General features: G+C 53.2%; 2 protein-coding genes, 1 non-coding gene and 1 pseudogene across 3 annotated transcripts; all 4 read right to left on the bottom strand.

The window, feature by feature from the left end:
* Positions 1 to 104, bottom strand: LOC119266163 (annotated as a pseudogene).
* A 452-nt stretch (positions 105 to 556) lies between these two features.
* LOC119365882 (ervatamin-B-like) lies at positions 557 to 3,520 on the bottom strand. The gene is made up of 2 exons (XM_037631531.1): positions 2,995 to 3,520; positions 557 to 1,493 (listed from the first exon to the last, which is right to left on the bottom strand). Exons 1-2 carry the CDS (start codon positions 3,515 to 3,517, stop codon positions 904 to 906), a joined length of 1,113 nt encoding a protein of 370 aa, XP_037487428.1. The 5' UTR covers positions 3,518 to 3,520; the 3' UTR covers positions 557 to 903.
* A 1,371-nt stretch (positions 3,521 to 4,891) lies between these two features.
* Positions 4,892 to 5,010, bottom strand: LOC119266155. Its single transcript, XR_005131887.1, has one exon. It is a non-coding gene; the product is annotated as a U5 spliceosomal RNA (small nuclear RNA).
* Positions 5,011 to 11,596: 6,586 nt separating this feature from the next.
* LOC119365881 (cell division protein FtsZ homolog 1, chloroplastic-like) lies at positions 11,597 to 14,665 on the bottom strand. Its single transcript, XM_037631530.1, has 6 exons — positions 14,341 to 14,665; positions 13,825 to 13,924; positions 13,394 to 13,623; positions 12,803 to 12,970; positions 12,280 to 12,513; positions 11,597 to 12,094 (listed from the first exon to the last, which is right to left on the bottom strand). The coding sequence occupies exons 1-6, from the start codon at positions 14,563 to 14,565 to the stop codon at positions 11,840 to 11,842; spliced, it is 1,212 nt and encodes a 403-aa protein (XP_037487427.1). The 5' UTR covers positions 14,566 to 14,665; the 3' UTR covers positions 11,597 to 11,839.
* Positions 14,666 to 15,213: the final 548 nt, after the last annotated feature.

Raw genomic sequence — 15,213 nt, 5'->3', positions numbered from 1 at the left:
AGGATCCCCTTCAAAAATTAGGGTATGCTGCAAATTGCAGTGTGCACACGGTATTCTTTAGTAAAAGGCGAAAGAATAGTTCGCTTTGTGCCCGCTGCGCAGCTGCGTGCTTTCGAATGGAAGCCTTGACCCTCCTTATATACTGCTTCCTCCTAGCGCTGTGACATCGAGGAGCGATGTGGGACTAATCTCTGCGGGAAACCGCGCAGTCTGTAGGAGAAAAGGCCGAGGCGTTCACAGCCGGGGGAAGCCCACTGGGCTACTGGGCCAGGTAATACAGCTATTGGGCAAGCCTTTTTTTTTATTCAACACGACGGGACCTAACGAAGACGTTCCTATTTTATTTTATCTTTATTTTAAGAACGAAGCCGTGCCTGATTTTGGTGTGCTCCTGGTTGCAGGTCCTGTTCGCTAGTCCCCCTATTTAGGAGCAGCGAAACCAGATCATGAAAAGTCAATACTGCTATAAGCTGTTTTTTCCCTTGAAATGAATGGAGAAAGTTCAACTCATATCACTCGTAGTATCATGAACTAATCGAGCAGTGTGCCAACTTTGGACGATGAAATAAAACATTGATTTATTTATTAGTTATTACACACTACGCCTCATGACTCATTCATTGTATATATGAGGGTATAGTAGTTACTACTACAAACACGAATCGAAATCACGTCACACAACAAACCCCGCTGGCTGCTGCACCAGGTCGATGAGCTCTTCGTTGTGTCATTCTTCATGCAGCAGTGCATCTTATCTGGACACTGCATCTTATTTGGCAACACCCACAAGCCATCTACGTAGTAGGAGTATATTATATCATCACAACGCATACCACGAGTTGATGTAGAAGACGACCGTCTCATGCACCCATCATGCATGCCAGCCTGATGCTGCATGCTGTACTACACGAGGGCGTAGACGCCCGCCTTCCCGATGCCGCACAGCCCGGCGTTTCCATTAGCTCCCCTGCTCATGAGGAAGAAGCCATTCTGGCCAAACGTCTGCCCCCACGAGTTCTTGACGACCCAGTACTTCTCCCCATCTCTGACCCCGTATCCCACCACGAGCACCGCGTGGTCCAGCGCAGTGCCGCATGGCCCTTTGTATATGCCGCTCTTGAAGTGCTGCAGGCTGCGGTCGTGCGTGTCGATGCCGGCGACCGTCGGGCCCATCGTATATACGGCCTCCTGCAGAAACCTCTCCCCTGACCTCAGTAGTTGTGCCCGGTAGACCAGGCCCCTACGGGTGGCGTCCTTGTTGGTCCTGCACTGCCCCTGTTGTGCCTCATATGAGTACTCGGCCTCCTTCATGATGCCTCCCTTGCTCTTTATCCACAGAAACGCCCTGTAGGGATTCCCACCCTTGCAGCCGCCGGGTTTCTGTGTCGTGTCACAGTCTAGTAGCTCCTGCTCAGATAGATCCAGTAGCTCCCCGGTTTTCCTTTTCAGCTGGCTTTCAACTGCTCCCACTGTGGCGAATGCCCAACATGCTCCTGCAATACATATAATGTTTTTACGAGATGTATATATACTTATATAGTGTGTCTTCTGTGGCAAAGATGAGAGTATTGATCATCTGTTTTCTCAATATTCAGCTGTTCGATTGATACGGAGTCTTCTGAAATGTGCCTTTAGTTTACATTCAACCCCTACCGACCTAAATTCATGCTTTCGGAACTGCATTAAAAAGAATCCAAAAAATGAAAAGAAATTGGTGTTAGCAGGGGGTCTTTGGCCTTTGCTGTTTTCTAGTCTATATGGAGATGCAAAAATGATGTGATTTCTGAGAGAAAAATTATCAATGGTCAATTGAATTTGATTAAAATGATTGGCTATTGGATTTCCGGCTGGTCAATTCTACAGATAAAGGAGGAAAATCGGAGGCTGCTTATGCTAAGGGCAAGACTGCTAGAACAAGTAGCAAGTGAGGTTTATCGCACATCATAGGGGTGAAGGCAAGGCGTTTTGCGGATTGGTGACTAAAAATTTGCAGGCATAACGCTCTGTTATTGGTTTCTGCGTAAGTTTTTGCACCAGCTTCATCCACCTTTTGTTGTTTTTCTTATCTCTGCTTTACTAGTTATGTTATTTTTGTTGTCATGTTTGATGTAATTCGAAGTTTAAACTTAGTCTGGAGTTTGGGGTTGGCTGGTGAAACGGTTATCACGGTGTTGGGCATTACTTGTTGTAGGTTTGCTGCTTCTGTCTGCCAGAGATCCGTTGTGATCTTGAGCTCCCTGTAAGATATATGCTAGTAATTTGTGTTATACATGAACCAAATGGTTTCTGTAATACTCCCTCCGTTCCCAAATATTTGTCTTTCTAGATATTCAAATGGACTACAACATACAGATGTGTGTAGACATATTTTAAAATGTAGCTTCACTCATTTTGCTTCGTATGTAGTCACTCGTTGAAATCTCTAAAAAGACAAATATTTAGGAATGGAGGGAGTAGAAACCAGAGAGGGTGGCCCCTATTTCATTAAAAAGAGTGTTTTGGATGAGCGTATGTGTCAGTATATAATCAATTTGTTTCTAGCTTAGTTAGGTATTTCAATCATTCCCATGCTTTTTCTCATTCGCCGCCAGTGTTGTTCTCATTAAGTTTTTGGTTTTGTAGATCACAATGTTTGCGGATTGTTCTAAAACTTGGTCAAACTTAAAAAAAGTTTGACTTAGGATAATCAATCCTAGGGAACTTCAATTATTTTGAAACGGGGGGAGTAATTATATATTCTCAAATCTTAAACAGTTTAAAAATGTTCATTTTTTAGGAGCACTGCTAATCAAATAATGTTTATTTCATGTCGTCAAGTATTACCCGGTTCCATTCAGTATTCAACCGGTGCAAATTAGTGTTTAGGACAAACAACATTAAAGGGTGTTAGTTTCGAGCACAAAAGCTAATTACCATGAGGACTCGGAGTGAAATTATTTCCTCGTAAATTCAAGGTATAAAAAAGTGTATGAACACAGAATTGTGCAGCCTTACCGCATTTCTGTTGGTTTTTAGCCGGTGTAACAAAGCCCTGCTCGTTCCAATCCCACCTTTCAGGAAGTCCCAGGCTATCCTCGTCCTCCATCGTTTCGCGCCCCTCGTGGACATCCCCGGCAAGAGTGGTGATGATCGTCTCATCAACAAAATCATCGTCGTTCATGACAAATTTACCTCCAGTGTACCGTGCCGTGAACTCCTCGTGGGTGAGGTCGGTGAACTCGTTCTCCCCGAGCTCGTAGCCGAGCTCACCGCCCGCGTTTGCAGCGTCGATGTACTCCATGTTGCGGCGGTACACGTCAAACCGGCGCAGCTCCTCGTGGGCGCCGGGGTAGGTGCGGTTGTGCGTCGACATCCACCTGTGGAACCTGCCGAGCATCAGCAGGTCATGGTTGTCGGACATGGCACCCCACGAAGAAGGCAGGGGCATAGTGGAAAGGATCACCAGGACGACGAGATGCATCGGACGGAGAGATGGAGCCATGTGTTGTGACTTGTGACTGGTGAGTGGGCAATGCATGTGTTGATCTGTGGCTCTAGGGTTTTATATAGCGCCGAGCGGGACAGTCATAGCCTAAGCCAACTTGAGCACATGTAGGCGCGTCAATGATATGTTGCTCCACGCATCAGCACCTACCGTATTATTATTGGATGAGATTGGATGAGTATTAATATACTCACACGCCGTCCGCATGGAAAGGTCTAATTACGAGACGTCGACGTATGTTGTGGGTTGTAGGATGCCACGATGTTGCACAAGGGGTCTTCACTCCATGCGGATCTAATTAAGCGGCCGCAAGCTAGGAGTATCCAATAATGCAGGCCCTTAGGGCATCTCCAAGGCAGCGGACAAGGGGACCAGTCCAAGGACACTGATGTTGAGGCCGTTATCTAACGTTGCTCACATACATTTGAAGTATTGTTTGAACATGCCAACACGATTGATTTCATAACCGGACAGAGTTAATTTAAACTAGGATAACTTTTATATAAAACCGGATGATATTTCGTTAGGTGAACTAAAAATATCAAAACAAAACCCTAAACTACCATATACTTGACGGTGACCTCGTAGGCCATGCCGGGCTGGCCGGCAGGTCCTCCGTCATCGCGGCTGGATCCGGCGTTAGAGTCGTCGGAGTTGGGCTTCGCGCGGAGGAAGGGGGCGGCGCCGTGGCAGGGCTTCCTGGCAACCGGCTAACGCTCGCGGATGATCCTCGCTGCTTCCTCCGGCGCCGTGCGCGGCCGCGGCCACCGACCGGGGGGAGAAGGCGACGGGCCTTGGAAGAGGCAGCGTTGACGGCGGCGAACTCATTGAGAGACCACTCCTCGTCGTACTTGGCCATTTTCAGTCGAGGCGGCGGAGAAGACACTTGCTCGTCACAACGGTCGTCACGAAGCGGTCCAGGGCCCAGGCATAAGCCAGCTCCGGGTTGCGCCTGTCCCACTCCTTGTCGGCGTACTCCTGCGTCGTTAGGGTGCTCCGGGACGATGAAGAGATGTCGTTGTTGCTTTCGCCGCCGAGGTAATGGCAAAGGGGACCGCGTTCGGCGGCGAGCGGCACTCCTCCTTCACGCGTCGGGGTAGCTATGAGAGTGGCACCTGGCATTCGATTTGGACGCTTCGGATTCACGGGGAGGAGTGCCCCCGGTGGCGCCACCAGCAGCCGCGGAGGGAATGCGGGCTCCGGATTCACGGGGAGGAGTGCCCCCGGTGGCGCCACCAGCAGCCATGGAAGTCCCAAATCCTTCTCTCCCACCTGCCTCGCTCCTTATTTGAAGGAACTTGCTTCTTGTAGTGGATACACCCCAGTTGGCGGCTACTGTCTGACTCTGGGGCATTGAGACTAAAATGCCCGAACTAGAACTAGCTAATGATTATTCTTTGATTGTGGGGCCCTCCAGATAAGAGGATCCCCTTCAAAAATTAGGGTATGCTGCTAATTGCAGTGTGCACACGGTATTCTTTAGTAAAAGGCGAAAGAATAGTTCGCTTTGTGCCCGCTGCGCAGCTGCGTCCTTTCAAATGGGCGCCTCGAACCTCCTTATATACTGCTCCCTCCGAGCGCCGTAGACGTCGAGGGAGCGATGTGGGACTAATCTCTGCGGGAAGTGCAAGCCTCCCCTCCACGCAGCCGCAAGTAGCTGGAAAAGGCCGAGGCAAAGGGCTCACGGGCGGGCAACCCTGTGGGCTTCTTGGCCCGGTGATACTACTACCGGGGAGCAAATGCCAGAGGCTTGCCTAAAAAAAAAAAGGAAATGCCAGAGGCGGCACGACGCAATACGATACTTTCTTGTCCGGTGTTGAGCACCTGTGCTGCATGTATTCTCATCAATAAAACCCCCTAAAAAATCCACACAAAAAAACGTTGTGTTGCATTCCCACAAAAAAAAAATTGTGTTTGCAGGCATGCATGGACGGATGTATATTGCTTGGACATGACTGGTTTTCTTGATCTATACTTGACAAATCTCATGTATGTATGTCACCCCTCAAACAAAAAAAAACTCATGTATATCGACAGCATTTTAGCATTTCTACTTTTGCAATATAAATAGGCGGGTACGCTGTTATGACCGGTTTGGTCTATAACAGAAAGAGGCCCACCGGCCTTAGTATTAGGGGCTTGACCCACAAGTTATCTTAGGCAAATTATTTTAGGAAAGTTATTTTAGGCTAAAGTTATAAATACTAGTTGTAAGACATCGTTTGAGATTAAGCAATAAAGATAGTTCTATCATATTGCCCGGCTCCAGAGGAGCCGGAAACCCTAGCCGCACCAAACCCTAGCCGCCGCCGGCCTTCTTCTCCCTCGCGACGGCACCAACACGCCGGAGCCGCCGCCCTCGCCCCCAACCCTCGCTATTCTGTCCGTATAACCTACGGAGTAGAACCGGTAGGAACCCTAGCCCTACCAATTTGGTATCAGGTACCCGGGTTTCGACCATGTCATCTCCACCTCCACATCCACCGCCGCCACCACCGCCGCTACCCGTCTACTCCACCACCGCCGCTGCCGCCAACTCCTCCACCGCCGTCGCCTCCACGCCGGGCACCACGGCCTCGCTCCTGGCGGGCGTCACGGCGTCGCTCTCAGCGCCGCCCCTCCAGGCACCCGGCACCGCGCCGGGCCACGGGCGGCCACCAGCCCCCGTCCAACCTACGCCGCCGCCATCACCTCCCCCGCAGACGCAGCTCACAACGGAGGCAATGGCCGGCGTCCTCACCGACCTCGTCGCCGCGGTACAAGGCATCCGTCTCTACCTGGCGAGTCCCTACGGGCCGCCGCCACCACTCCATCCAGCCATGGCCGCAACTCAGCAGGCGCTGCCGTGGTACTCGGTACCGGGGGCCGTCACCGGAGGCTACCCGGCGCTCCCCGCCCAGGCGGCCGCACCGTCACTGTGGCCACCATGGCCGCCGCAGCTTGCGCCAACCGCGCCACTCGCCGCCACCACGGGGCCGCAGTGGCCCACCTGGACCGCGCCGCCCGTGCCGTCTCACGCCGCGCCATCCCTGCCAGCGGCCCTGGAGCAGGGTCCTCCACCGCCCCCGCCCAGCCCTAACCTGGGCCGGCCGTCGCCGAGCGGGCTTCCGATCCAAGAGGTCCGCTTCCCGTCGTCACCCTCGCCACTTCCCGGCTGGCTCCACGGGCCATCCTTGGCCTACCCGGAGGCTCGTCCACCGTCCGGTTTTCCGTTGCAGCCCGAGGCGTCGGGCGCCACCGGGAACTACGCCGGGCTTTCCCACATGGACCGCGCACCATCATCCGCCCTCCGCACCGCCGAGGCAGTGGGCCAGGGCGCGCCACACCAGCAGCCGCCCCGGTTCGCCAAGATCGACTTCACCACATACGACGGCTCCGACGACCCGCTTAACTGTCTCAACCAGTGTGATCAGTTCTTCCGCGGACAGCGCACGCCTGCGTCGGAGCGCACTTGGCTGGCTTCCTACCATCTCCGCGGGGCCGCCCAGACATGGTACTACGCCCTCGAGCAGGACGAGGGCGGCAATGCCCCCGTGGGATCGTTTCCAGGAGCTGTGCCTTCTTCGTTTCGGGCCACCGGTCCGCGGGAGCCGCCTGGCCGAGTTGGGCCGCCTGCCGTTCACCTCCACGGTACAAGACTTCGCCGACCGCTTCCAGGCCCTGGCGTGCCACGCGCCCGGTGTGACGGCCTTACAGCGGGCGGAGCTTTTCATCGGTGGCCTTCCCGACCACATTCGCGTAGACGTCGAGATGAAGGGGCCCCAAGACCTTCAGACGACCATGTACTATGCCCGAGCATTCGAACAACGCGCCCAGGCCTTGACGCGTCCATCCGTGCCACGTGGGGGCCGACAGCCTATTCGGCCGTCTCCGGCAGCACCGACGCCGTCCACGGCCGCCCCGGTGGCCACCCCGGCTCCGACGCGGCCATTCAGGCGTCTCACTCAGGCGGAACAGCTGGAACGCCAACGCCTGGGCTTGTGCTTCAACTGTGATGCGCCCTATGCACCGGGCCATGTCTGTCCCCGCCTCTTCTACTTGGAGACGTCAGACGAGACGGGCGAGGAGACTCTGGAGGATGGCCTCGGCGCCCCAGCCCTTGCGGAGACCGCAGCGGCGCCCGCGCCCGCCCCGGCCACCACCCTCGTGGTGTCCCTACACACGTTGGCCGGTATCCGTGATGAACGGACGATGCTCTTACCGGTCATGATCCAGGGCGAGCGCTTAGTGGCCCTCGTGGACACGGGATCCACTCATAACTTCCTGCCAGAGACCACCATGCGGCGCCTTGCATTACAGCCCACCGGCGGCGAGCAGTTGCGAGTCACAGTCGCTAATGGCGACCGTCTCCACTGCCATGGGCTCGCCCGTGACGTGCCCATCACTATCGGCGGCGAGCACTTCTCCATCACCTGCGCCAGCATCGACTTGGGCTGCTTCGACTTCATCCTCGGCGTTGACTTCTTGCGCACTCTTGGTCCTATTCTCTGGGATTTCGATGCGCTGACGATGACCTTCTGGCAGTTGGGCCGCCGCATTCGGTGGGACGGCATTGGGGGTGCCGCACCCTCACCACCCCTACAGCTGGTCGCGACCACCGCAACGGCCGAGCACCCACTCTTGGAGAGCCTCCTACAGCAGCATGATGACATCTTCACCGAGCCACAGGGACTGCCGCCCGCCCGCACGTATGATCACCGTATACATCTTCTGCCAGGCTCCGCACCGGTGGCGGTCCGCCCTTACCGCTATCCGCAGTTGCAGAAGGATGAGTTGGAGCGGCAGTGTGCGCTCATGCTCGCAGTCGGCATCATCCGGCTCTCCACTTCGCCATTCACTGCGCCGGTGCTTCTCGTCCGCAAGTCAGACGGCACATGGCGTTTCTGCATCGACTACCGTGCCCTTAATGCTATCACACTTAAGGATAAGTTCCCTATTCCGGTGGTCCACGAGCTCCTCGAGGAGCTACACGGGGCGCGCTTCTTCACCAAGCTCGACCTTCGGTCGGGGTACCACCAGGTGCGCATGCACCCGGATGACATCGCCAAGACGGCGTTTCGGACTCATCACGGCCACTTTGAGTTCTTGGTGATGCCCTTTGGCCTCACCAATGCCCCGGCGACCTTTCAGGCTCTGATGAACGACGTCCTCAGGCCCTACTTACGCCGGTTTGTGCTCGTTTTCTTTGATGATATTCTGATCTACAGCGCGTCTTGGGCCGAGCACCTCCAGCACGTCGCCATCGTCTTCAACGAGCTTCGAGTGCACCACCTCCACCTTAAGCGCTCGAAGTGCTCGTTCGGGACGCCTTCGGTGGCCTACTTGGGCCACGTCATCTCCGCCGACGGGGTGGCTATGGACGCCGACAAGGTGGCAGCCGTCTCCGCATGGCCGACGCCTCACTCGCCGCGGGCTCTCCGCGGGTTCCTCGGCCTCGCCGGCTACTACCGGAAATTTATTCGGGAGTTCGGGCTCATCGCGGCGCCCCTCACGCGGTTGCTTCGCCGCGACGCTTTCGCCTGGGACGACGAGGCGACAGCGGCATTCGAGGCCCTCAAGGGGGCCCTCACGACGGGCCCCGTCCTCCAGATGCCCGACTTCGACCGCCCGCTCGTGGTGGACTGTGACGCCTCAGGCACAGGGTTCGGCGCCGTGCTTCATCAGGGCGATGGGCCCCTCGCCTTCTTCAGCCGGCCTTTCGCTCCACGTCACCTTAAGCTGGCGGCATACGAGCGGGAGCTCATTGGTCTTGTACAGGCCGTTCGTCATTGGCGGCCGTACTTGTGGGGCCGGTCCTTCCTCATTCGCACTGACCACTACAGCCTAAAGTTCTTGCTGGATCAACGACTGTCGACCGTGCCGCAGCATCAGTGGATCAGCAAGCTCTTCGGCTTTGACTTTTCCGTCGAGTATCGGCCGGGCCGCCTTAACACAGTGGCCGACGCACTGTTCCGTCACGACTCCGACTTTGTTTCCTCCACCGACGAGTCCACCGGGGCGGCCCTGTGCATCCGCTCTGGGCCGACGTTCGGCCTCTTCGCCGACATTCGCCGCGCCACTGCGACGGCCGACGACGCCGTCCGTCTTCAGCAGCAGCTCACGACCAGCGACCTGGAGGAGCCTTGGCGCTTCTCTGACGGACTGCTCCTACATGGGTGTCGTGTCTTTGTTCCGGCGCATGATGATCTCCATCACCAGGTGTTGCAGCTCGCCCATTCGGCGGGCCATGAGGGTATGCAGAAAACCCTCCATCGTCTTCGCGCCGACTTCTACATCCCTGGCGATCGCGCCCTGGTCCGCGATTGGGTTCGGTCTTGTCAGACATGCCAGCGCAACAAGACAGAGACCCTGAGGCCGGCCAGGTTACTCCAGCCCTTGGAGGTGCCATCTCAGGTCTGGGCGGATATATCCATGGACTTCATTGAGGGCCTTCCCAAGGTGGGTGGCAAGTCGGTCATCCTCACGGTGGTCGACCGCTTCTCCAAGTACGCCCACTTCATCGCGCTCGGCCATCCATATACGGCGGCATCAGTGGCCCGGGCCTTCTTCGACGGCATCGTCCGTCTACACGGATTTCCTACTTCGATCGTCAGTGATCGGGACCCAGTTTTCACAAGCCATGTATGGCGCGACCTCTTCAGGATGGCGGGTGTCCAGCTCCGCCTGAGTACGGCGTTCCATCCTCAGACGGACGGACAGTCCGAGGTGGTTAACAAGGTCATTGCCATGTATTTGCGTTGTGTGACAGGTGATCGGCCTCGCGCTTGGGTGGACTGGCTTTCTTGGGCGGAGTATTGCTACAACACCTCTTATCACTCCGCCCTGCGCGCTACGCCATTTGAGGTGGTCTATGGGCGACCACCCCCACCTATCCTTCCGGTGGATCCGGAGACAACTCGGACGGAGGTTGCGGGTGAACTCATCCGCACTCGTGACGAGATGCTTGCTGAGGTTCGTCAGCGTCTCCTTCAGGCCCAGCAGTTGGCCAAGCACTACTACGACGATCATCATCGTGAGGCGGAGTTTGCGGTGGGTGATTGGGTGTGGCTGCGTCTTCTCCACCGCTCTACGCAGTCACTCGACCCGCGAGCAAGGCGCAAGCTCGGCCCGCGCTGCGTCGGGCCCTTCCCTATCTTGGAGCGCATTGGGAAGGTGGCCTATTGTCTTCAGCTTCCAGCCCACGCTCGCATCCACGACGTCTTCCATGTGGGGCTGCTCAAGCCTTTCCGTGGCGAGCCACCGGCGGCTCCTCCGGCGCTTCCTCCCATCGCCGATGGTCGCATTCTTCCAGAGCCGGCAAAGGTGTTGCAGGCACAGCTTCGTCGTGGCGTCTGGTTCATCCTCGTTCAGTGGACAGGCCTTCCGGAGGAGGAGGCTACTTGGGAGCAGCGTGAAGTATTCCGCCAACACTATCCAGATTTTCAGCTCAAGGACGAGCTGTTTGCGCAGGCGGGGAGAGATGTTATGACCGGTTTGGTCTATAACCGAAAGAGGCCCACCGGGCCTTAGTATTAGGGGCTTGACCCACAAGTTATCTTAGGCAAATTATTTTAGGAAAGTTATCTTAGGCTAAAGTTATAAATACTAGTTGTAAGACATCGTTTGAGATTAAGCAATAAAGATAGTTCTATCATATTGCCCGGCTCCAGAGGAGCCGGAAACCCTAGCCGCACCAAACCCTAGCCGCCGTCGGCCTTCTTCTCCCTCGCGACGGCGCCAACACGCCGGAGCCGCCGCCCTCGCCCCCAACCCTCGCTATTCTGCCCGTATAACCTACGGAGTAGAGCCGGTAGGAACCCTAGCCCTACCATACGCACACCATATGACACTGGATCAAACTCTCCATGAGAATTCATAGTTGCATTATTTGTAGCTTCCTTACTACTCCCTCCGTCCCAAAATAAGTGTCTCAACTTTGTACTAATTTTAATATAAAATTGTATTAAGATTGAGACACTTATTTTAGGACGGAGGCAGTAGAAAAGACGGATGAAATTTGAAAGAGTTTGACAATTTCCGTAGCCCCTTCATTTTCGAGCAAGAACGTGGATACACTAACACGCAGAATCTAGCTGGATTCAACAATCGAACACAAGCTCATACACACCCACAAAATGAAACAGGCGAGCCCTGAGGTTGCCAAAGCTATAAAACGAACAGAACACTTTCAAAAACAACCGAGTCAAGTGTCTGAACAATACATACACTAGACGAGAACCTAATCACTACGCGAAACTAGTTTTCAGAGTGTTTACACAGCCAAAAAGAATAACACCGGCTAAAACTCTCTACTGCCTCGAGAAAGCGAGGACCACAGCCTCACAGTCGCAAGTTTGTTTGCCTGCTGAGCAGTGTTCAGGAGAAGAGCCTCCGGGACCATGTCGGGACGGCGGCCACCGGTTGTTGCACCGCAGCAGCTGTTGCGAGGCTAGCCGCTTTTTCTTTCGCCTCCAGTATCCGTGCTCCCTTGGGATCAGCCAGAAGGGACTTCTGGAAGGACTGCGGAAATCCTGTTGCGATGATGGTCACGTGGATCTCGCCATTATAACGGTCGTCGACCACAGCTCCGAAAATTATGTTGGCCGAGGGATCAGCCAAGCTTGTCACGATCTGCAGAAAGTGAATGAATGGTGGTTACTCTCAAAACAGTCAACAGTACAGCACTTCCATGTCAATGACCTAAATATGCATGCATTGGTTCTACTGCCTGCTGTTTCGATGTTCTAATGGCCTTCATCAATTCTTCAAAGACCATCAAAGATAATGGTAAGGAGTCAGTGATGTTGTTCACGCACCTGAGAGACCTTGTTCACTTCTTGTAAAGTGATGTCCTTCCCGCCAGTGATGTTGTACACAACACCAGTAGCTGCCTCAATGGATGACCCTATCAAAGGGGCAAGAGTTGCCTGCTCAGCAGCTTCTTGGGCACGGTTTTTGCTGGAAGAAACACCAACTCCAAGCATGGCAGTTCCAGAATTTTTCATCACAGCTTTCACATCAGCAAAATCAACATTCACGAGCCCAGGTATCTACAGAGTTTAAGATATATTATGTCATCTTTATACTGCTATAAAGATGTCAATTGGTGGTGCCGATCTGTTCACGTTTGGCTTACACCACATGTTGAATTTGTCACAAATGGATGGAATTGAGGGCAAACTTAGAACTAAAAATCTTTTTAAGCATACAGTTTTGTTTTTAACAATAGCAAGAACAACCTTTTTAAGCATACAGTTTTGTTTTTAACAATAGCAAAAACACACTACATTGTGCTAGTCACAACTAAGTAACTGCAGCATAGAGAAGGGGAAAACCCACCGTGATAATGTCTGATATTCCTTGGACACCCTGTCGAAGGACATCATCTGCAAGGAGAAACGCGTCTTGCAAGGGCATATTCTCATCAGCAATATCTAACAACCGATCATTTGGGATCACAATCAGAGTGTCAACACTTCTTTCCAGCTTCTCCAATGCTTCGAGTGCCTGAAGTGGTGACAAGAAATTAAACTAACTAGAGAAAAACAAAAGCTACTTAAGCAGGAGTGGTCCAAAAAGAAAGAGTAACACCGCAAACAGAAATTCCAATGACTAGCAATCAAATGAATTCAGATCAGGCAAATGATGGTAGTTAATAATCGAATGCATTTTAGGGGTATTTTCACAAAACAAATAGCAACAAACTGTATACAACAGCATTAGGGGACTGACGCTAAGACTACTGTAAGGACTGAAAATGACATTGCTGGAGGGTAGGGCTAACTCTTGTAGCTAGCGTTTGCATAACAGTCTATATGATAAATAAATAAAAAGTGATGTAAGCAAAAGTCATTCCAACATTAACCAAAATTACCAAATATTGCTCAACGAGACACCAAAAATTATTTATATTTGGGTTCAAATACATACCTGTAGAGAGCGCTTGCGTCCTTCAAAGCTGAATGGGTAGGTGACAACACCGACAGTAAGATAACCGGCTTCCTTTGCTATCTGGGCAACAACTGGAGCAGCACCGGAGCCAGTACCCCCTCCCATCCCAGCTGTTATGAAGACAAGATCAGAATCTCGGAGGGCATTGGCTATCACTTCCTTTGATTCCTCGGCAGCTTGTTCTCCCAAATTAGGATTTCCACCAGTACCTGTTTGCACAGACATATTTAGTCTAGTTAACATACGTGTTATTTGCAATGGAATTTACAGTCTGTAACCATGTGTCATCTGGTATACTGTTTGATTTCTGTTCTATTTTTCAGTGCACCAAGCCACCAACACAAGTTTGCATTAGGGGTGAAAATGCCCATAGAGACATCCTTCTTTCATAAGAAAATAGGAAGTATTACCCAGTCCACGAGTCAATTGCTCTCCAATTTGTAGCGGATGTTGCGCCTGCGAATTCACAAGAGCCTGGGAATCTGTGTTTATAGCATAAAACTCGATACCCTGAAATTGTATAAATGCAGTCATCAGTATTTGAGAAAACAGACAAGGAATGTGCAGTCATCATCACTATAAAATTATACTGCATTAGACTTCCCTGGATTCTTCTGCGAAGGCAAGGAATAATTTTCAATCTATAAGCACACATTTTTATTGTTTAGGGAACAATGTATAGTAAGCATATATGAACACCCTCACATCAGCCTACATAGACTCGTACGCTGAACTGAAGCATGCCACGAATTACGGCCTGAAACGGATTGGCAGCGCGGAAACAATGCCGCGGATTAGCTCGTTCACTTGCTAAGTTCGAATTGCAAATCAGACTGGAAATGGATCTACCATCGAGCACGGGACAGAAAGGAACCCCAGTTCCGCGGGAGGAGGGGAGGAGGTCCAAGCAAGGGGCACCGCGCTACCTGGAGGCCGCTGCCGATCATGCGGTTGACGGCGTTGTTGCCGCCGCCACCTACGCCGACGACCTTTATCCTCGCCGTCTCCACGGGCGCGAACGCGAAGGAGCACCGCACGGCCGCATGGCGCGGCCGCCGCGGCTGGTTCCGGCACCCGCCTCTGTGGGGTCCCCGGGGAGGCAGGCCAGGGACGTGGAGGAGGGCGGAGGCCGACGAGGTGGAGGGCGCCATTTTCCCTTGGCCGTGGGGGGAATGGGGATGGGGAGAGGTGGCCGGGAGGAGAGCAGAGGGGATCTGGCGTGCAATACTCTAGGGTTTTGGGGGATTTTTGGAGGGTTTTGCTGGGCTGGTTTTCCGAAATCGACCAAATATCCCCTGTCGTGTCTACAGTACCTTCCCGGTTGCGGTCAGGCAGGGTTTTTTTTCTTTTTCTTTTTGTCATTTCTTTCTTCTGCGAATCTGCAAAAAGTGAAAAAGTTCAGCAAAACATGAAAATGTGAGACAATACTTTTTGAAACTTCGGTAACTTTATTTCATCAAAGACGGTTAGTATATCGGTATGTTTGATGCACCCAGTCTGAGCGTACCATGTACAATGGTGAAATTTATGCATTGTGAGCCTATGACAATGCTTATGTTGCTACCATTTTTTTGAAAAAAAAACAGCCTCGTATATTAATCAGCTTAAAACATGCTTACAACCGTTCATTACATAATACGCCGTGTAGGGTGGAACATAAACCCGGGCATGGGCAGCCCGACCCGACGACCCGGCCCGAAAAACCCGGGTCGGGCCGGGCCGGGCTTGACACTCGGGCCGGGCTCGGGCTTTGTTTTGCAGCCCGAAAGGTAGTTCGGGCCGGGCTTGGGCTTCTCTCT

This window comes from Triticum dicoccoides, chromosome 2B, assembly GCF_002162155.2.
Source record: "Triticum dicoccoides isolate Atlit2015 ecotype Zavitan chromosome 2B, WEW_v2.0, whole genome shotgun sequence".
Lineage (NCBI taxonomy): Eukaryota > Viridiplantae > Streptophyta > Magnoliopsida > Poales > Poaceae > Triticum > Triticum dicoccoides.
This window is presented reverse-complemented; position numbering and strand designations above follow the sequence as displayed.